Below are 21,553 nucleotides of genomic sequence, written 5' to 3'. Positions count from 1 at the left end.
CGTCTCCAGAACTTAATTTCCCGATCTGTAAAAGGAGCTGATTGGCGGAAATAGCCTCTAAGGGCTCTTCCGCCTCGGAATACTGGGAACGCGCAGGGAAAAGCAGCGACAGAAGCGCCGTAACCAGCACGGAAAGAGAAAACCGGTTGGGGGTAGGGCGGAGTGGGCCGAAAAGTCACGATTTCATAAGGCCAGCCCCGGTCTGGGAGGCCGGGGGCGGGGCCTCCATCTCGACCAATCAGGTATGCCCCCGAGGCCATCCGTGTAGCCCTCTTCAGAGGACTGGGGCCCGAGGGGAACCGCAGCAGGAGGGGGCGTGTCTGACGCTAAGGGTATAGGAAAGTGCCTATTACCTGTGAGGTCAGCCCTTGTTCTTCGTCGTCCTGTCCACTCAGCACTCGCCGCAGCTTTTCCATGACAGCCCGCGGTAGCGGCTGCTGCGGTCCCGCAGAGCCTTCCTCGCGGCCACCGGGGAACGGAGCAAACCGCGACCTCACGAGACCAGCGGAAGCCGGGGCTCACACGCCGCGAGAACCAAAGATCTGGCGCCGCACCCAGAGTTCAGTAGCTCTGACCCGAGGCGCGAGCGCTACTGGGCATGCGCCTTCTTCGCTCTCCCTTCCCTCACCCTCTTCCAGTTGCTCCTTCGGCTCAATCAGCCCCGCCCACCCCTGAAACTCAGCCAATCCACGAGCTTCCGGAGGTTTGAGGCCACGCCCCCTCCCGGCAGTGCAGTGAATTTTACAAAAATTTTTGGTCGGATCTTTCACGCGGCGTTAACCCGGAAAGGTGACTAAACCAGAAATTTATTTTTGTAATTACTGACGCCAAAAAAGGGGTACAGAAACAGGTGCTTCCTTCATTTCTCATAAAGTAAGAAATCCCCTTTGAGCCTTTATAGACATTTTTTAAAATTCTATTTAAATAGGTACACACATATACATATCCATAAATATCTATATATGCATATATTGATATAAAATATGTGCAAGTGAATCCTTCAAGAACTGGGACAAAATAAGGTGTGAATAGCCCCGAAGTGGGACTTGGAAAAAGGCAGTAAATCTGGCGCATTAAGGTGGGAAAGCTAGTCGGAGAACTTTGGTCCAAAATTGGACAGCTACTGAGTACCTGCAGGGACAGCCTCTGTTCCTCAGTTTCCTCAAATGTAAAGGAGGGTCACGTCAGCTGACCTCTAGAGTCCTTTCCATCACTAGATCACAAATATGTTTGGAAGAAATGCACCTGTTTTAACCTACATTGGATTGTCTACGACGGGGGAATGAGGAGAAGGGAAAAAAATTTGGAACTAAAGATTTTGCAAAGGTGAATGTTGAAAATTTCTATTTTTGGATGTATTTTGAAAATTCAAATGAAAATTTGAAAAAAAAAGTAAAATAGAAAAAAATGTGTTCCAGCTCCCTGTTTTGTGCTTTTTCAAAATGGCTAACTTTCCCTCATGCAGGAATGTTTCTCCTGCTCACCTACAAACTTCCTTGTATTCTTTCAAAACTATTTAAATTCCTTCTGCACAAGGCCACTCCCACCTTCTCACTTTCTATCTATAGATATATCTTGTATATACATTGTTAGTCACCTGTTATCTCTGAGATAAGAATGAGTAGTCAATACTGCTTTTGCCAGCATTTCGAACAGTGCCTAATACATAATCAATGCAATACAAATGTTAGATATTATTATTTAAATGCAAAGTAACACTTTTTTTTTTTTTTTGGTAGTGACCAGGAGTTTCAATAACTTCTGGAACTAGCTAAGAAGCCAAAGCAGCAAAGCAATCTGAGAGACAGAGACAATAGGCAGGGTGTGCTGGGCTGTGAACCTTATCTTCCTTTAAGAGCCCAGGGCCATGAACCTCAAAACCTTGCTAGCAGCAGGAATACCATCCTGTGTCTTCAATCATCATCCTGGGAAGCAGCCTGGCTATTGCTTCGGTAGGCACTATAGCCTTAGCTACTGAAGACCCAGAAAAGAAAGTTCTTTCTACCAAAGTCTTAGACACTAACAAACATCAGAAACTGATCTTATTTTGTCCCTGGAGTTGACATTAAATAAAAAGTTTTAGCATCTGCTTTGCTGCTATGTCCCAAGAACCATGGATCTTTCCATTTTACTTGTAGCTTAAGCCTTCTATATATGTTGTTTCCCTATCCCAATGTGCTATCTTTGAAAGCATGGGCAGTCTTGCTTTTCTATTTGTAGGCCCAACATATAGCACAATGCTCAATAAATGCTCAATAAATGTTTTCTCAAAATCTTTGAATGCTTTTACAGACATAATTTTATGTATATATGCATACATACATATATATATATAAAACATATGTAAGTCTAGCTATACATACACATACATACAGATATGCCTGGACAGGCTAAATGCCCTTCCTACTCTGGGAAAAGCTGAGACCTCTGACCTCTGAGGAATTCCAACAAGCCATCAGTTTATATCTGGAACTTTGACAGCAGCAGCAGAATTTGCTATAGCAGTGAATATTTCAGCAGTGGTACAATAGCTGCTGGGGAAGGAAATGGAAGTCTCTAAAAGTATTTTGTCATCTAAGTTCAGAGACTACAGTAGGAGCATTTCATGATTCCTTCAGTGGTCAGTCCTCCACTTATTAGGAGAAAGACCACTAATGCATGGATGTGGCTAGCATGGACCAAGTTTATGATTTTAAGATTAGAAAAGAAAATCCAGTGGAATTTTTGCATGATTCAAAGGCAGCTAGTGAATAGAATGCTGGATCTGACGTCAGGAAATATTAATTTCAAATCTTAACTCAGAAATTTGTTAGCAATTTGATTCTATACAAGTCACTTACCTATCTCAGATGCTTCATCTGTAAAATGGGGATCATAATACCAACTAGCTCCCAGAGTTGTTTGGGGGTAAAATAAAATTGTACTTATAAAATGTTTTGCAAATCTGAAAGCCGAATGATAGCCACATAATTATAATAATCATTATCATTATACAGTGTGGCTATGGTTGATCATACCAATACAAGCTCTGAAAGCTTGTGGTTATGGTTAAGGGAAAATTATAATAAAACACATTTGTTAACAATAATTTAGTCAACTTGATCTATGTAGGAATTAAATGATAACTTTCAAAAGTAGAGTTCCTTGAAGAAAGATTTTTGGAGATGGAAGAAAACATTGCTTTGGACTTGATTTCTTTTGTATCTCCCATAGCATTGTTCCTTCTTCATGACTACAGCAATGTTTAACCTGGGTTTTAAAAGATGAGCTTCCTTTGAAAACCTGTGAAAATGGCTAATCTAATCTACAGATAAATCCAGTTTACTACAAGTACAAAGGAAGCATGGCTTATTGGGTAGAAGCTGTCCTTAAAGTCCTGAAGGCTAGGGTTGCAATAAATACTGCTTTTGTGACCAAGGGTAAGTCTCTGTGACCATGGCAAAGTCTTTTAAGTAACTCTCTGAACCAGTGGCTTCCAAATGGGAACTAGAGACCCCTGGGGAGGTCTGTGCTATCTCCCTCAAGGGACAATGGCCTGATAGCAAAAATGTATTTGATTAATCAATCATAGAATTGGAAAACAGTTTTTATCTCACCATGGCTTTTTATCTACTCTTATTGCCCAACACTCTCTCATTCTGTCAGGCTTGATTCCTTTTAACCCCATTTGGGGTTTTTATGGCAAAGATCCTAGGAGTGATTTGTCATTTCTTTCTCAGATAAGGAAACTGAGGCAAATGGACAAATGGTTAAATGATTTGCCCAAGGTCACACAGCTAGTGTTCAAGGTCAGATTGAACTCAAAATAAAAGAACTATCTGACTTTAGGCAATCTAGCTACCCAAAGAAAGTAGCCCATACTTTTCTGTACAAGCTCCCAAACTACCATACTTCTGAGCTGCTGTGGGCCCTTGTAGGGCATTTACAATCTAAAATAATTGTTATCTACAGGGCTGAAAAATTCTACTTCATGACTGAAACAGGTGCCCTTCAAATAGGCTATAAACTTGGAAGCAATGACTAAGAACATGAACAAATTCTATGCTTTTCCTGGATTGTGATCTAAATGGAAGATATCATTGTATTATCTTTCTCTGCAAATAGACCATTATCCACACCTTCCCAATATTGTCCACAATACCACCATCCCTCCAGTCACCTAAGTTTTCACAATCCTAGTATTATCTTTAACTTGTTTATTCTCCTCAGCTCCATATATTCTATTAGTTACTGAACCTTGTTGATTCTACTTCTCCATCTTTCTTACCTTTTGTGTTCTTTCTACTGACACAATTACCATTCTAGTTCAAGCCCTTATCACCTCTAATCTAGACTATTGTAATAGTTTTTTAATTGATCTTCTTGCCTCTCAATCTGTCCTCTCCAATTCATCCCCTACATAGATGCCAAAATGATTCTCTTAGATGTTCAGATCTAATCATACTACCCCTCTATTTAATATACTCTAATGGTTTTCTGTTGCTTATTACATCTTTAATTCTTTTTTAGTTTCTCCTTTTTTTGTACAAGTTTTGTAATATAAATAATTAGCAATATATTAGCAATAAACAAATAATATGCATGTTGAAAGTCTTGCAGTTTAGAAAAGAACCAAGAGAATAGTGTTATCAAAGCTAAGAGAGGAGAGTATTTAAAAGGCAGGGGTGGACAGCAGTTCAAAAAGCTCATATGTGTCCAATTTAAAGGAGGACCAAGAAAAAAAAATCATTGAATTTAGCAGTAAAGAAGTCACAGATGACCTTGAAAGAAAGATTTAGTTGAGTGTTAGGAATGAAAACTGGCAGAGACTTTGAAGTGAATGGGAGGTGAGAGAATAGGGACAATAAGTAGAGACTCCCATTTCTAAGCAAAAGAAAAAAAGTCAATGAGAGAAATGAGAATGTCAAATGACAGTGTTTTAGGTTGGTTTTGGTTGTTTCACAGATTCAGGGTACCTTACCAGACCTAAATATATTTTAAAGAAGCAGTCATCAAAACCATTTGACTCAAATTTATAAGAATATAAGCCATTCTCCAAAGGATATGAATTTAATTTTCAGATGAAGAAATTAAAGACATTTCTAGTCATATGAAAAAATGCTCTAAATCGCTATTGATTAGAGAAATTCAAATTAAGACAATTCTGAGATACCACTATACACCTCTTAGATTAGCTAAGATGACAGGAAAAGATAATGACCAATGTTGGAAGGAATGTGGAAAGACTTGTTGGTGGAGTTGTGAACTAAGCCAACCATTCTGGAGAGAAATTTGGCTGTGTCTCTTGTTGATTCAGCAGTGTCTTTACTGTATCTGTATTCTAAAGACATCATAAAATAAGGAAAAGGGCTCACATGTGTAAAAAATGTTTATAGCAGTTCTTTTTGTAATGGCAAGGAACTGGATACCCATCAGTTGGAGAATGGCTGTAAGTTATAGCATATAAATATAATGGAATATTATTATTCTGTAAGAAATGACCAACAGGATGATTTCAGAAAGGCCTGAAGAGACTTACATGAACTGATGATGAGTGAAATGAGCAGAGCCAGGAGATCATTGTACACAGCAACAACAAAATTATGTGATGATCAATTGTAATGGATTTGGTTTTTTTTGTTGTTTTTTTTTAATAATGAGATGATTCAGGCCAGTTCCATTAAACTTGTGATAAAGAGAGCCACATGCATTCAGAAAGAACTGTGGGGACTGATTGTGGATATCAACATAGTATTTTCACTTTTTTGTTGTTGTTTGCTTGCTTTTTGTTTCATTTCTCATTTTTTTCCTTTTTGATATGATTTTTTGTACAGCATGATAAATGTGGAAATATGTATAGAAGAATAGTATGTGTTTAACATATATTGGATGACTTGCTGACTAGGGAAGAAGATGGGGAAAGGGACAGAGAAAAATTTGAAATACAAGGTTTTGTAAGAGTGAATATTGAAAACTACCTTTGCATGTATTTTGAAAATTAAAAGTTATGATTAAAAATGTTTTTAAAAAGGTTGGTGAATATATGGATATGTTTGTGGACATTGGAGAGGTGCTTATTTGATAAGGAAATATTGAGATAAGAAAAATAAAGGGAATATTACTAATTCTTGGAGGAGTGGGAGGTGTGACCAAGTGAAGCACGAGTGAAGCAGTTAGATTCAGCAAATAGAAGGCACGAAATTGCAACAGAGACTAGAACAAAGATGAAGGGAATTGAGGGTGATGAAAAGAGGTTTTGTGATCTGGGATATGAGCAAAGAGGAAACTGTCCATGAATAGCTTCTATTTTCTTATTCAAGTAGAAGTCCAATTCCTCAGAAGAGGAATTGGGAAAGGAAACTGGTGTTGGATATTAAAGGTGAGGGAAAAGATTTGATATAATCATTGTGGAGAATATGATAATTAGCAATTTTCTAGTTTATGCTAAACTCTGGTGATAAACTCTGGTGAGGAAAGTGTGTCAATCCTTTTTCTCAAGGAGTTCATATTCTATTAGGGAAGAGGGGATGCAATATATCCAAAGATAGGATAAGTAATCATATGAAAAATAAAAACAGAGATTTGGGATGGGGATTGCTAATAACTGGAAGAAACAGGAAAAATTTTCTTGAAAGGAAGTGGCATAAATTGAGAATTGAAGAGAACTAGGATTTTCAGAGGTAGAAGAAAGAAGACACTGTATTCCTAGAATTCTGGATAGCTTGTGCCAAGGTGCAGAAGCAGAATGGCTATATAAAAAGAACAATAATTAGATTGTTTTGACAAGTCTCCAGTGTGTGAAGAAAGTAAGATACAATGAACTTGGGAAAGAAAATAGGCCAATTTTAAAAGGGCTTTAAATGCCAAACAGGAGAGTTCATAGTTTTCTTAAGGACAAAGGGAAACTTGGATTCTTCTTGAGCAGGGGACCACCATGTTTAGAGCTCTGCTTTTGGCAGCTGAATGGAGAGTAGAATAGAAAAGCTATAGAATTGATACCAGGAGGCCAAAGAGGAGGATATTGTAACAGTTCAGAGAGCAAGATGCTTTGGCTTTGAGCTAGAGTAATTTCAGTAGGAATATGGTGGAAAGGGATGATTATGGGGAAAATTGGACAAGAAAGTCAAATGTGGAAGAATAAAAGCATTTTATTACAACAATGAAGGCATATTGAGATCAGATGACATAATTTTTTGTTGAACCTATTGTCACATCTGTGTGACTTTGTATGCGAATTCAGTAGTATGTGAGTAGGGAATGGAGAAGTTGAATGATGAAGGTTAATCAAAGTTATTTAGAACATCTCATTCAGCAGTATAAACGCATTCACAAAATGACATATTCAATATGATTTCTTTTTTCTGACATCTTAAAGCAGTCCATAAATAATAAATACTAGAAATGTAGTCCATCAAAACAATCTATGGTATACCTATAATACTAACGCAGACTTTCAAGGGATACATAGTGAATCCTTCAAGATAAATCTTTTGTATTTTTGGCATAGTAAATCCCACAAACCATAACTCCAACTTTCAGGGCAAATAAATCATAAGGTTTTACAGAAATTTGTTTTGTCCTTAATAAATCTGACAAAGTCCTTAACTTAAAAAACCATAAAACCAATAATGCGCAATAATGTAATGACTTATTTTCATTAACTTTAAACGTCTAACCTGCCCCAGTATAAAATCTAAAAATAGATACTAAGATAGCTTCTTTAAAAAAAATTAAAGCTTTTTATTTTCAAAATATATGCATTGATGATTTCCAACATTCACCCTTGCAAAACCTTGTATTCTAAATTTTTCCCTCCCTTCCCTTACCCCCTCCTGCAGATGGCAAATAATCTAAAATATGGTAAACATGTGCAATTCTTCTATATATATTTTCACAAATATAAGATATCTTCTTAAGCAAGTACTCCTATATCCTTTACCCAGCCATTTACTGGTCATCTACATTGTCAAGATTTCTCTTTATTCCTGGTCACACTTAATCAGGTTAACTTATTTACCATCACTCTAAAACAAGTGAAGTATTGTCTTAGACTCTGAACTGAGAGCACTCTGATAATCCGGTATAACCCGTGCTTTACAGAACTGTGACTCAGGGCTCTCATGGATTTCATTTCCTGAAGTCTTCTCAATTTTAACTCTGTAGTTAGTTTAGCTTCTCCTGTAAATCTCCTGGGGAACACATGAATTTGCCCCACATTGAACATTGCTCTGTGTGGATTCATTTCTGCATGCATATAGCTAACAAAGAATGGAAATAATATGAATTTATTAAAACTCATGTTGAGAAGAGAAAAGGATAGATTCAGAGACCTAGTTAGCACTGCAGTAGTTACATCCACCTTCCAAGGGAGATGGCAACCCTTTCTAGTCCCTCACTTCCAGGAGTTCATTTTGTATAATCCCTATAAAACTCATGCTTTCTCTGCAAGGACCAATCCAAAGCCAGTTATCCTCCTCCTTTTCTCTGTAATCTCTTTGCTCCCTCCTCTGATGCCTTCTTTGCTTCTGACTACCATTAATCCATCACACAACAAGCATTTGTCAAGTACTTACTATGTACTTGTTACTGTGCTAAGCTCTGAGAATACAAGTACAAGCAGAAAGACAGTTCCTACCTCCAAGGAGATAGAATCCTACTCTAAAGTATAAAAGGAAGCTGAAAGGGAGCTGACATGGGATGAAAGTCCTCAGCATGAGTGAGAAATGAATCTTTAAATAAAGGTCATGGGAGAAGTCATCTAATCAGAGGGATGCCACTGGGTACTTTAAAGGGAGGTGAGAATTCCAGGGCTAAAATAATCTTGGGTGAAAAGCTTTCAGTATATAATGGAAAAATCTAATTGTAATCTGGAAATAAATGGACCAATACTCTTTTCCATCTTTTATTTGGATCCTATAATTTCCAACTTGACTCAAGAACTTATTACTTACTAGTAAACGGCACATCCATAAATACTGATGAATTAATAGAATGGCCATGTTTTGTTATTAAAGTTAGTCCAATTACTTTTTTGTGACTATGGATTATATTAGAAGAAATTTTGAGGTATTCTCATGTTCTCTAAGAAATTAGCACATCATCTGTGGGGGAAAAGAGGATATGGAGCAATTTGAATGGAATTTATCTTTCCCTTCAAAACTACCCCTCTTGTAAAATTCCCTATTATGTTAAATATACCACTATTCTTCCAGTTACCTAGGTTCTTGTCCTCAGAGCAATCCTTGATTCTTTTCATCCTCTCTTTGCCAGACCTACATATCAGGGTAATTTCCTGTTTTTATCACACATCTCTTCCTTTCTAATCTACTCACACAATCACTACTCTGATTCAGGTCCTTATCACCTCTTGCCAAGGCTGTTATAATTGCTTCTCTCTTCTAGTGTCTCCCTTTCCTAAACTTTGCTCCATATGACTGCCAAACTACTCTTCTTAAGGAATAGGTCTGACCATTTCATTCCCCTGTTCCCAAATCTTCTCTAGAATGGTCTCTTCAGCTCAGAATTTAAAGCCCTCAACTATATAGTTCTTATTTGTTCTACTAAAACAACTTAAATAGCTGTTATCCAAATTGACATGGTATTTGCCAGCACAGTGCTTTTGTACAAAATGTTTCCCATGTTTGAAATATGAACCTTCCTTAGCTCTACTTCTTAGAAACAATTCTCAGGTTCCTTCAAAGTGCTATCTCTTCAGTTGGGCCTTTCATGATTTTCTCCAAATGTTAATTTTCTTTCTTTGCTAGAGATCAAATATTTTCTTCAAGTGGCCCCTCCTAGTTGTTCCCACTGCTAGTGCTTTCCCTCTGAGGTTATTCCCATTTATCCAGTATATATGTGTATGTAAATATATGTATGTGTAGGTGTATATATATATATAGGCATATGTATACATATTGTAATATATATTTCTGCATATAGCATTAAATGTATATATTACACCCTATACATTGCATGTTATGTGCATGTGTATACATGTGTGTTGTAATGTATACATATGTGTATGTATATATGTATATAACTAGTTGTTTGCATATATTCTCTGCCATCAGAAATGTGAGTTTCTTAAAGACTGTTTTGGCCTTCCCACACACATTGGAAGATTATCGGTTCTTAAGACTAGGGAAAGATTTTTTTTCTTTTTCTTTTTTTTTTAATCTCTGGCACCTAGCATAGTCCATTAAATAAAGTAAGTCCCTAATACATGTTGAATTATTAAATTCTATTATAGTTAGTTTTTACACATCTTCTCCATGACATTTTAGCATATTGCTAAACAAAGTTATCTCTATGGACTCCTCTGCCATAGAATTCTGTATGATAGTAATATTTATGTACCTATTTGATGTAAACTTTTAAAATCGCTTTTTTCCCCTACTGCTCCAAATGCTTTTTTTAAGTCAACAAATAAACCTATTTATTTGCTCATTTCAATTACAAATCGTTTATAGATAACAGTTCATAAAACATGCTTGTTTTTTCTTGTATTTTCACTAAGAATACCTTCTGTATACATAGACCATTCTTATAAAGATCAGGAAATAGGCATGTGAGTGGGTAGGGAGTGGATCAATTCTTGGTCATCCTTTTTGGTAAAAATATTTTTTATTATCTTTTCCATTATTTGGAATCTTCCCCTATTTCAGATATCTTATACATTAGGTGCTAAGTGATTTTTAAATGGTGTTAATTACAGCATGGATTTCTGGTCAAACAAAAAATACAAACGACACATTAAATGCCTATTGTATGCAAAGCATTTTTATGCATCAAATTTCTTCTATATTCATATAGTCAGACCCAGGCAGTCTTCCTGACTCTATCTTCTTAAATACATAGCTTATTGGGGACAACAATGTCAGGATAAAGATGTTACAATTATACCACTTTTACTGGTGAGGAGATCACCTCAGAAATGGCTCTTCTAAAGCATTAATGGAGATCTGTGTTAAGCACTAGGGGAGGAAGAAGACGAGTAAATACAAAAATAAGTAAAACCAAAGTGGGTCTTCAAGGATTTTATAGGTTATTAGGCAAGATAAGGTAGAAAGACATAGAATAATACATTTTTCTTTACCACTGATTGTGACAATTCTGGGAAGTGTTTGACTTCCTCTGATCATTCCTCTATTCTGAAGATTTCTCCTTAAAGAAAGACTCAGAGAAATTTTAATAACTAAGCCCAGTCGGGGAGAGGAAAAGCAAGGGATAACTGGGAGGAAATTAGGGTATTTTGTTATGCTTTTAAAACCTCGGGGAGTTCTGAGCTCAGCAGGAAACACGCCATACAGGAACTAGGGAAGAGAATATCAGATTGTGAATCACTTTGACTCAACAGGGTGTCAGTGATAGAGATCTATTCAAAGAGGACAGTGCTCCTGTGCCCCTGACTGCTGGACAACTGTGTGTGAGGCCATGAGTCTGTGCCATCTGAGGTCCACAGAAGAGGCTTTTGAGGGCAGATGCTTGGACAGCTCCATAACACTGAAGTATGAAACACCCTTGTAAGGTAAGCAAGAGAGGAGAGGCTTCCACCTGTGGGAGTTGTGGAGAACTGCAGGTAGAGTAAGAATTATTTAGCCCAATTATGGTCAGAAGGGACCAGCTGTGGGAAATGCAGGATTAAACAACTCCTAAAACAACAACTCCTAACTCCAAGCCTTTTTACCGACTGTCACTCATGCTTGGAATTGGCTTCCTCCTCTCCATCTCCTGACTTTCCTGCCTTCCTTCAAGACTCATCTAAAAATCCTGCCTTCCACAAGCAATCTTTGCTGATCCTCTTTAATGTTAAATCTTCCTCCCCCATGAGATTATCTCCAATTTAGCTTGTATATATCTTTTTTTTTTATTCATTTTTCCAAATTATCCCCTCCCTCCCTCCACTCCCTCCCCCCATGGCAGGTAATCCCATACATTTTACATGTGTTACAATATAACCTAGATACAATATATGTGTGTAAATACCATTTTCTTGTTGCACATTAATTATTAGCTTCTGAAGGTATAAGTAACCTGGGTAGTGCTAACAATTTACATTCGCTTCCCAGTGTTCCTTCTCTGGGTATAGTTATTTCTGTCCATCATTGATCAACTGGAAGTGAGTTGGATCTTCTTTATGTTGAAGATTTCCACTTCCATCAGATTGTATATATCTTTTTAAAAAAATTAATACTATTTCATTTTTTCCAATTACAAATAAAAATAGCTTTTAATGTACATTTTTGTAAGATTTTGATTTTCCTTTATTTTCTCTGTCTATAACCTTCTTCCTCCTCAAGAGAGCAATCTGACATAGATTATACATGTGTATTGCATATATTATGATTGCACCACAATTGTCTACATACTGTTTTTGCCCCATTAGACCATGAGCTTTTTGAGAACAGGGATTGTTTTAACCTTTATATTCCCAGTTCTTAGTATAGTGCCTTGCATATAGTAGGTGTTTAATAAATACTGCTTGACCTGACTTCAGAGAATTACTGGAATTATGACCCATACCTGCTGTGAAATGTGAAAGTCTGCAGTAGGTGCCCACACACTGAGAATCTACAAAAAGCAAAACCAATTTAAAACTCTCTTTGACATATGAATATAAATGATGGAAATCTCTGGGGAGGATTTGCTCATTGTTAGTGTCAGATTTGTTTGTTTTAAATCTCTCAGCTCGATAAGAGGTCTATTTCTTTTCTTTAACTGTTGAATAACCTGTTTTTCTCCTTTGAGCTTTATAAACTTTGTGCTCAGAAGGGAAGTTAATGGCAACACTTTGGCTGTTATGATACATTAAAATTTCTGGACTGTTTGTGTGATAGAAATGAGTCAAAGATGTGACAAATCAAGGTTTTGGTATGAGGATCTTTGACACAAATACTTTAAATAAAAATAATAGCTAATATTTACATAATATAATATTTAAGTACTTTACATATTTTTTCATTTGATCTCATAAAATCTTTTGTGGAATGTTATTCTAGCCCCATTTACAAATAAGGAAAATAAGGCTGAGACAAATACCCCAACTTAAATAGGGTTACAAAGCTAGAAAATATGTAAGGAGGGATTCAGAATCAGGTCTTCTTTGAGTTTACTATACATTGCAAACCTGACCATGATAAAGGCTTTATGGACTAAAATTTAATGCTTCAGGTTGTCTCAGAAGAAGAAATTGTGTAAAACCAGAGGAATTTTGCCACACCACCAGGGAAGTTATTAACAAACAGAAATAGTTCCTTTTTCTGTGAGCTTGCACTATTAAAGGGATTTATTTATTCATTTTTTAATTCAATGCAATTCAGTATGTATTTAGTAATCAAATTACATGCTAGTAATTACAAGTTAAAAAAATAACTTAATTTCTATGAATTTCATGAATAGAGGGATAGGACCTGTACACAAATACTATATAAGTATAAAAATAAACAGTTAATAATTTACATTTAGATCAAACAGGGACCTACGTGAGACAGTAGATAGAGAGTATAGCTACTTTGGGAATAAGAGAAATGAGCTGGGGAGAGGAATTAGAGAGTAAGGTGAGGAAAAAGATTGCCTACTCTGACAAAATTGGAAACAAACAAGATATGGGCCAATAATTTTGGAAATCACAAGTACTTTTACTTGTAATAACTGCTACACCAACATCATCGAACATCATGTTGGACTTAGAGTCTTTCTGATCTTGAGTTCAAATCCTTCTCCAGATACTTAATAACTATATGATTCTGGGCAAATCACTTAACCTTTCTCAAACTCAGTTTCTTCATCTGTAAAATGAGGATAATAATAGTATCTAATTTATAGGGTTATTGGGAAAAACAAATAATATATATAAAGTGCTAAAAATATATTAAGGCTTCTGTTATTCATAATGGAAGAAGCAGTTTTGGGTAAAGGAATAAAGGAAGACCTCATAGAGAAAATGCTCCAGATATGAGCATTTAAGGAAGAGGAGGTTTCAATAGGTGAAGATATTGCAGAAGATATTTTAGGCAAGTGGCACAAGTGGAATTGTCAACTTACTTATTTTTTTCTGTGGTGAATTGTTTGAACAATAACTTATTTTGAGTCTTTGTTTATCTCCTGAAAGATACTATGGTTGTCCAAGAGTGCATACAGTTAATAAACTATCTTTTAGATATAGGTATATCTAGAGAACCCTAACATCTCTCTTCTATTTGGGCCATGTGCAAAGCATTCTCCATGACAGTGGAGTTAACTTTCTCAAAGGCTATTCCAATAGAATACAAACGTTAATAGGTCTTTCCAATTTGGGAATATTTGGAGAATGAGTTCAATGATGTTTTATGTATGTTGTCTCAGAACCGGCCCATTTAAATTTACAGACTCATTGTTAGAAAACTGGATACTAAGTGGATTTAGGGGGGATGCTGCAATTTTTAAGAGGTTTACAATTATCAACAGTATGGAGGAATCACAACTCTCACCACTGTATACACACACTCTGGTGAAATGACAATTCTTTTAAACCATTCAAAGCAATAATAATAATAATAATAATAATAAATTTAGACCTCTGATGGCAGGTGTTTTAAATTTATTTTTCTAATCCCTGTAATTTTATAGGTACTTGAAGAGGGTGAGGATTGAATAGGTTGAGCTCCCTTCAGTGACATATTTAAAGATAAGCTAAAGGTAAGGAATTATACAGGAATATGATTGTCACCTTATATAGCTAATACAGAAGAACCATTTAGTATAAAATCGAGAATTTTCAACCCCTGTCTTGGACAATCAGGTGCAAGATTGTCCAAATTGCTTTGTTGGAAATGATTACAAATCTTGATACGAAAGTACAATGTCTCCCCTTATGTCAGTCCTATCTGCCCCAGATAGCTTTATGAGTGAACAAAGTCAGAAGACTATTATCAGGTCTGTTGCCATAGTTACCAGACCACTACTTCGGGGAATAAGAGAAATGGACTGGGGAGAGGAGATAGAGACTGGATAGTAAGGTGAGGAAGAAGAAATCATGGATGCCTGCTCTGACAAAATTGGAGACAAACAAGACATGGACCAATAATTTTGGAAACCCACAATCTCTTACGCAATTATAATAATTGCCTCACCAACATCATCTAAATCCACTCTACTTTTTGCAGCATTTATAGGCCTTCTTTTATGGAAGTTATTTTTATGGATTGTTACCATAGAAACACAGTGAGGCACAAAAGCAAGTCTTACAGCAGCTTTCAAAGAGGTGTGGGATGGAAGTGGTGGAGGGTCCAGTAACAACAATAATGAGCTATTATTGCAGAGACCTTTCATTTGAGAATTTCAGAGCATTGCATATTGTCTTATGCTCATTCCATTTCACTTACAGAGGTCTAAAATGTAGCTTTTCTCCATTTTTCATATAGGGTCAGTTGCAAAGGTGGTTTTAAAATGAAATCTTGTGAGCCTTGGTCCTTTTTCATTACTATTTGACAGGCCCATATAAATTCTTAGCTAGGGTAAAAGGAAAGAATGTTTTTTAAATGAGCAAACAAGCAAAATCCAGTATTTCATATCATATTTCATAACTGGAAGGGACCTGAATAACCATTTATTCTAACTCCCCGATTTTAAATACTTAAATATAAGGAAAGTAAGACCCCTTGTTGAAGAATAACTTGTCCAAGATTTTGAAAATGGTTAATAATAGAGTCAGGAGTTGTCCCAGGGATGCTTGGGCCTCAGTCCCGGCTTCTTGCCTACCATTATCATCTTTGAAGTGAATAGAGTACAACAATGTTGGTTTGGGGTGGAAAGGAGAGCAAAAGTCATCAATTCTAGCAGCTCCACATGAGTTTTGCAGGAGAGTTGTGCTTCTGATAAGGAGAAGCAGTATTGAGGGCAAGTTGGTATTGGAAGGGACCCCTTCATCCCACTTCCACTCAGCTTCTTGGTGGAATCCCTAGGATGATTCAAAAGGAAAATAAGGCCATAATTCAAATATACTTTTAAGTAAGGAACTTCCATAGCTGTAAGAAGAAAAAAGTTCAGAAGACAACTCTGGCTGGCTGGAGAAGTACAACTGGCCAGGGTTTGCATCATGAATAAGTCAAAAATGGCCATTGTGTTTATCAAGTTAAGGACCTGCCAGATCCCCTACCATGAAGACATAGAAGTCAAAGATCAGATGATATTAGCACAAATACCAGCATCAGAAATACCCAGAAAATAAAAACAGGACCTAGAAAACAGAATGAAAAAGAACTCTAGCCACACTTCTGTGTGCATAGTACCAGAGGACATGGCAACTTTGCAGTCAGAAACATAAGTTCTTCTGTTCACAGATGAGGAGGAATTGCAATAGCCTTCTATATGTTGTCTGACCAGACATATCTATAGACTTGTATTTTTTGTCATGTCTTTTCTCTGTCCATGTATATTTCCTAATGGTGTGTTTCTCCATAGATGTCCCCTAGTCATAAATAGAATTTATAGCTCTTTTTCTCTGCCAAATGTTAACCTGAAGAAGCATGTGCTTCTGGGTCTTTAGAAGGTAGAGATGGGGGTGGGGGCAGATGTTTGTCAATTATTTTACTATACTATTTAATTTTGTCTTGAATTAACATGTGATGTGATTGGTTGGTAAAAGACATGGTAAGAGCTCAGGAGCTCTGATTTTGAATTGACATTTACTCATATTCACAACACATCTCAAACCCTTGTGTGCAGAAGATGAAGATCTAGGTGGTATATTCCTTTATCTTTATATGTTCTTTCAGAATCATCACAGAAACTATCAAATCTATTATTTGAATTTAGCACTGAGAAGAGGAAAGAGAAGAGGAGGGGGAGAGAATGTATGTTCTTTATGGGTTCTTTAAAAATAATAAATTTCTATTCTATATGTACTTACATAAAATATTGTTTTCTTTCTTTTATGTTTTTGTATTTGTATCCCCAAATCCTAATACAATATCTGTCACATAATAGATGTCTAATTTTTTAATGATTGATTAAAAAAAAGAATAGAAAGTCTGCTTCCTAATTTTTTGATAAGTCCTTTTGAAATACCCCTATCCATATTCTACACAAAAACTGATCATTACCTTTATCTATAGGATAGTGTCTGATACTGTGTTTGGGGTCCCATTTATATCCAACACTAGAGGGAGAAATGGTGGAAGATCAATCCACATGCATTTATTAAACACCCACCGTATCCCTGGTATGGAGTATAATACTCTCACAATATGATTTTAGGAGATTCAAATTGGTTAATGGAAATCTGACTGTATTTACATAAACTCTTTCCTTCCCTCTTTCCCCACTGGCTATTTTCTGCTAGAAAATTCTCACAGCTCAAAGTTTGAAGAATAGATAGGACTCTCAAAAAGTTCCTCAGGGACATAGGAAAGTGGAGAAGGAAATACTCATACTCTATCAGGGAACTAGGCAAGCAAGATTCATTGTAGCTTGCAGCTGCAGCCTGAATAACAAGGAATTGTATTGTTTTCTCTTTTTCAGCTCATCCCAACCATTCCTGCAGGCTCTCTTCCTCTTGCCCTATTGGTGTTGTTTGCCTGGCAATCCCCGCTAGCTATAACTATATAGCTATAAATTACGACAATCTTCCTTTTGTGGATTCTAGAATCTTTTCCAACTTGTTTCCCACTCTGAATTGCAGGGACTCTTGAGAGATTCAAAAAAGGGCAAATTCTCCACAGTTTTATACAAGAATCAACAATAAATATTCACCCAGACTCCTATTGGATATATCCCATGACAAAGGATCAAATGCGTCCCAATGGTGGGGAACTCTGATTCTGGAGGCAATCCCATTCAATTGTTGAATAATTCTAATTATTAGCAAGATTTTTTTTTTAAATCGAGGGCTGGTGCTGATAGCTAATATTTATATAGTGCCTAGTATTTGCCAGGTGCTATCTCATTTGAGACTCACAATAACTTATAGTAGTCCCATTTTACAAATGTGGAAATGAAGGCAGAGATTAATGACTTTCCAAGGTCACCCAGATACTATGTTTTTAAGGTCTGATTTGAATTTAGGTTTTCCCGATTCCATCTCTCTCACATCAACCTGCCTACTTCCATTTGACATACCTTTAGATATTGGAAAGGAACTATTATATGCCCCCCTAAGTCTTCTTTAGAAGGAACATCTCTAACTCCTTCAATAGATCCTAGTAGGAAATTGTGCCCTTACCTCTCATATACTTCCTCTGGAAGCACTCCACCTTGTGTTAAGCCTATCTTGGGGAACCATGGTATTGTGAATTGGGCATTGGACTTGACTGGAAAGACCTAGGTCTAAATTCCAGCTCAAATGCTTCCTAGTTATATGACTCTACAAGTCACTTAACTCCACTGTTTCTGAGATCCCATTCAGCTCTCATTTTTCAATCCTATAATCAAGACTTCTGTGCTATCTTTTGAAATACAAAACAAAATTTTTTCATGAAAAGATCATTTTATGTGTGTACATATGGCCTGAAAGAATGATAAAATCAGAAATATATTAATAGCATTTTAATACCTGCTTCTCTGGAAAAACAAATCTATACACACACCACATTTTAAAATTTAATCTGCATTATTAACATTTTCTCCATTACTTTCTTAAAACTAGACAATCAACAAAATAAGATAACAAGCCCTTGCTTGTTATGTTTGTTGATTTCTGAAGTGTTAATGGTTTAATTGAAAATTTAGTAGCTGGGCTCTCTTGGGCTGGTAGGAGCAGGTTCCAGCATACCTTTGGGTAAAATCCTAATTTATGGATTGGCAGGGAGGAGTTGGATTATTTTGGTTGATCGTGAATATCTGTAAAGCAAGTTTGGTATAAATCTGCATACCTTCAATCTCTATTTCAATACTCTTTTATACTTTCCCACATAAATTATATGCAATTTTAGTGTCAGTGAACACTCTAGTAGCAGATATATTCTACATTCTAGTAAAGAATACAATGAGCAAAAATCACAATTCTTAAACCTCTTTTTTTTTTCATTCTCAGGGAAATGAGTGCTATTTTCAAAGCACTTAACATCAGTCTTTTCTCTGATCCATTATACATGATGAATTATAGGCAAATATCATTATATTTGCCTAAGTATCCTAGTTAAGTGAAGATGTACATTTTTTATTTACCTTATCTCTACAAGGAATGGAATGACTTATTACATTGCATCCTGTAAATGAAATGAGTGTCAACCAAGACAAGCTAGAACTATTTTTTATATTTTTATTTTTAAAAAATCCTTAATACCTAAATAAATTAAAGCTATATTTTAAAAAAGTTTCATAACAACTTAGCATTATTTTTAAAAAATTTTTTCCTAAGGCAATTGGGGTTGAGTTGCGGGGTCACACAGCTAGGGTAGGAAGTGTTAAGTGTCTGAGGTCAGATTTGAACTCAGGGAGTCCTGACCTCAGGATTGGTGCTCTATCCACTGAGCCACCTAGCTGCCCCAGTATATTGATTTTTAAAGAATGTCTTATCTTTCTGAATTTCAGGGGGATACTGTCTATACAACTGAAAATAGTGAACATAGATCACAAAATATTAGAGCTATAAAGGACTTTAGAGTTCAAAGAATCTAAATTCCTCACTTTACAAATGATAAAACCAAGGCTAGGGCATTAGGCAAGGGCCACAACTTCCTCAACTATAAAACAAGAGGCTTAGAACAGATGGTCCAACTCTCAAATTCTGACTCTACAACTTGTACAAGATCAGGGATGTTTAATATCAAATGAGGCCTTAAACTCAGGCCCTCTGCCTCTATGATTTGGATTCTTTCCACTATTGCATGTTCAATTGGAAAAGCAAAATAATAAAATCAGAGGATTATAAATTTGAATTAGAGGCCATCTGATTCAGTCCATTCATTTAATAGTTTAGAAGACATATTGTCTCTCCCGTGAAATCTCTGAGTTGGGGAAAAAAACCTTAAAATTTATATATCAATTTCCTATCCAGTGCATGAATCCCTTCCACAATGTCCCTAGCTGTTGGTCATCCAGTTTCAAATAGAACACTTTGAGTGACAAGGAATACACTAATTTATGTTGGAGATATGTATGTGTTTTTAACTCTTCTCTGCTCTTCTCTTCTCCCCCATGATATGGGCAATTTCTTTTTTCCTTTATGAATATGGCTGTTATGTTCTTGTCAAATCTCTGATAATACATGAAGAAAAAATTCTCAGAAAAGCAACAAAAAGTTGGATAGTCTCCAGTTTGTCAATGTTTCTTTTATAACGTAGTACTGGGAACAGTACTATTACTTGCCTCAGTACGGATTGTACTTACATTAGACTTTGAACCAATACTAGCAGTTGGGATCTACGACTAGCAATTTTTAGATCCATTAGAAAATGTAAACTCAAACATTTTTTTAAAAAATAAATTCATTTGGGAGAGAGACAAGACACTGGGGTAGAAGGCACCATGAGTGGAATAGACTTTGAGACACATAGAAATAGCTTAGTGAGAGGCCACTTAAAAGATGGATAGCAAGAGCTAATCTAAATTGTGATCTTGGTAGAAGAAAAAAGTACCTAATAACTTGCTATTTTAACTAATAAATTGTTAATTAAGTAGTAGGCTCATTTGCAGTTACAGATAAGCATTATCAGAGTTTATCAATCAAACATTAAATCAACAAATATTTAAGTACCCATTAGATAACAGGCACTGTTTCCAGGAACTAGAAATACAAATATAGTGAAACAATTCTATTCAAAAGGAGTTTGTGTTTGAAGGAAAGATTTTTTTTCTTAGCCACATTACATTTGACTTACTGATTTTAAAATACATATGGGGACTCTATATTTGATTTCATCTTATTTTATTGCCATCCAATGCATTAGCCATTCCTCTGATTTTTGTCATCTATTAATATAGTCTGAATTTAATCTTGTATCCCATACTTTGACTTTATAACAATGTTTAGTTGCACTGTGTCCTAGACTCTCTACAGAGCCTTAATTGAACAACTACTGATTGCTGCATGTGCAAGAAATATGCTAAACCCTGAGGATACAAAGATGGAGATATGTGGACTACTCTTTATGGCTTAATAAACTCCAGTGGTTTTTTAAATTGCCTCTAGGGTCAAAGGCAAAGTCCTCAAAGACTTTCATAACGTAGCCCTATCCTAAGTTTCTAGTCATTTTACATCTTACTTCCCACTATGTGTTCTTTGAATAAATCATTCCATCTCTTAGATCTGGACATTATCTGATTGTCCCCCATTCCATCCCTGCAATGTTTTCCTTATTAATATCCAGATTATAACTTCTTGTTAAGACCCAACTAAAATTCCATCTTTTACAGAAAGTCTTTCAAAACCCTTAATTTTAGGGCATTCCTTGTCTTAATTATTTTCTATTTATCCTGTTTATACCTTATTGTACATATTTGTTTCTCCCCCATTAGATCATGAGTATCTTGAGGACAGGGATTTTATTTTAATTCTTTTTGTTACCCCAGCTCTTAGCACAGTCCCTGACACTGTGATTTGATTGACTGATTGACAGTCAGGATTCTGAAATATTTTACCAGTCTAGGGTATAAG

General features: G+C 36.1%; 1 protein-coding gene across 2 annotated transcripts in view; it reads right to left on the bottom strand.

Moving 5' to 3' along the window:
• Positions 1-654, bottom strand: part of SFT2D1 (SFT2 domain containing 1) — a 40,356-nt gene extending 39,702 nt beyond the window's left edge. Inside the window, exon 1 of one of the 2 annotated variants that reach the window (XM_074309353.1) lies at positions 354-654. In XM_074309353.1, the coding sequence (XP_074165454.1) occupies positions 354-416 (63 nt within the window). In that variant the 5' untranslated portion in view covers positions 417-654. The remainder of the gene's footprint in view (positions 1-353) is intronic. The other variant, XM_074309352.1, reaches the window with a different exon arrangement.
• Positions 655-21,553: the final 20,899 nt, after the last annotated feature.

Source organism: Sminthopsis crassicaudata, chromosome 4, assembly GCF_048593235.1.
Source record: "Sminthopsis crassicaudata isolate SCR6 chromosome 4, ASM4859323v1, whole genome shotgun sequence".
NCBI classification, from domain to species: domain Eukaryota; kingdom Metazoa; phylum Chordata; class Mammalia; order Dasyuromorphia; family Dasyuridae; genus Sminthopsis; species Sminthopsis crassicaudata.
Note: the sequence above shows the minus strand (reverse complement) of the source record. Positions and strands in the feature narration are given on the sequence as shown.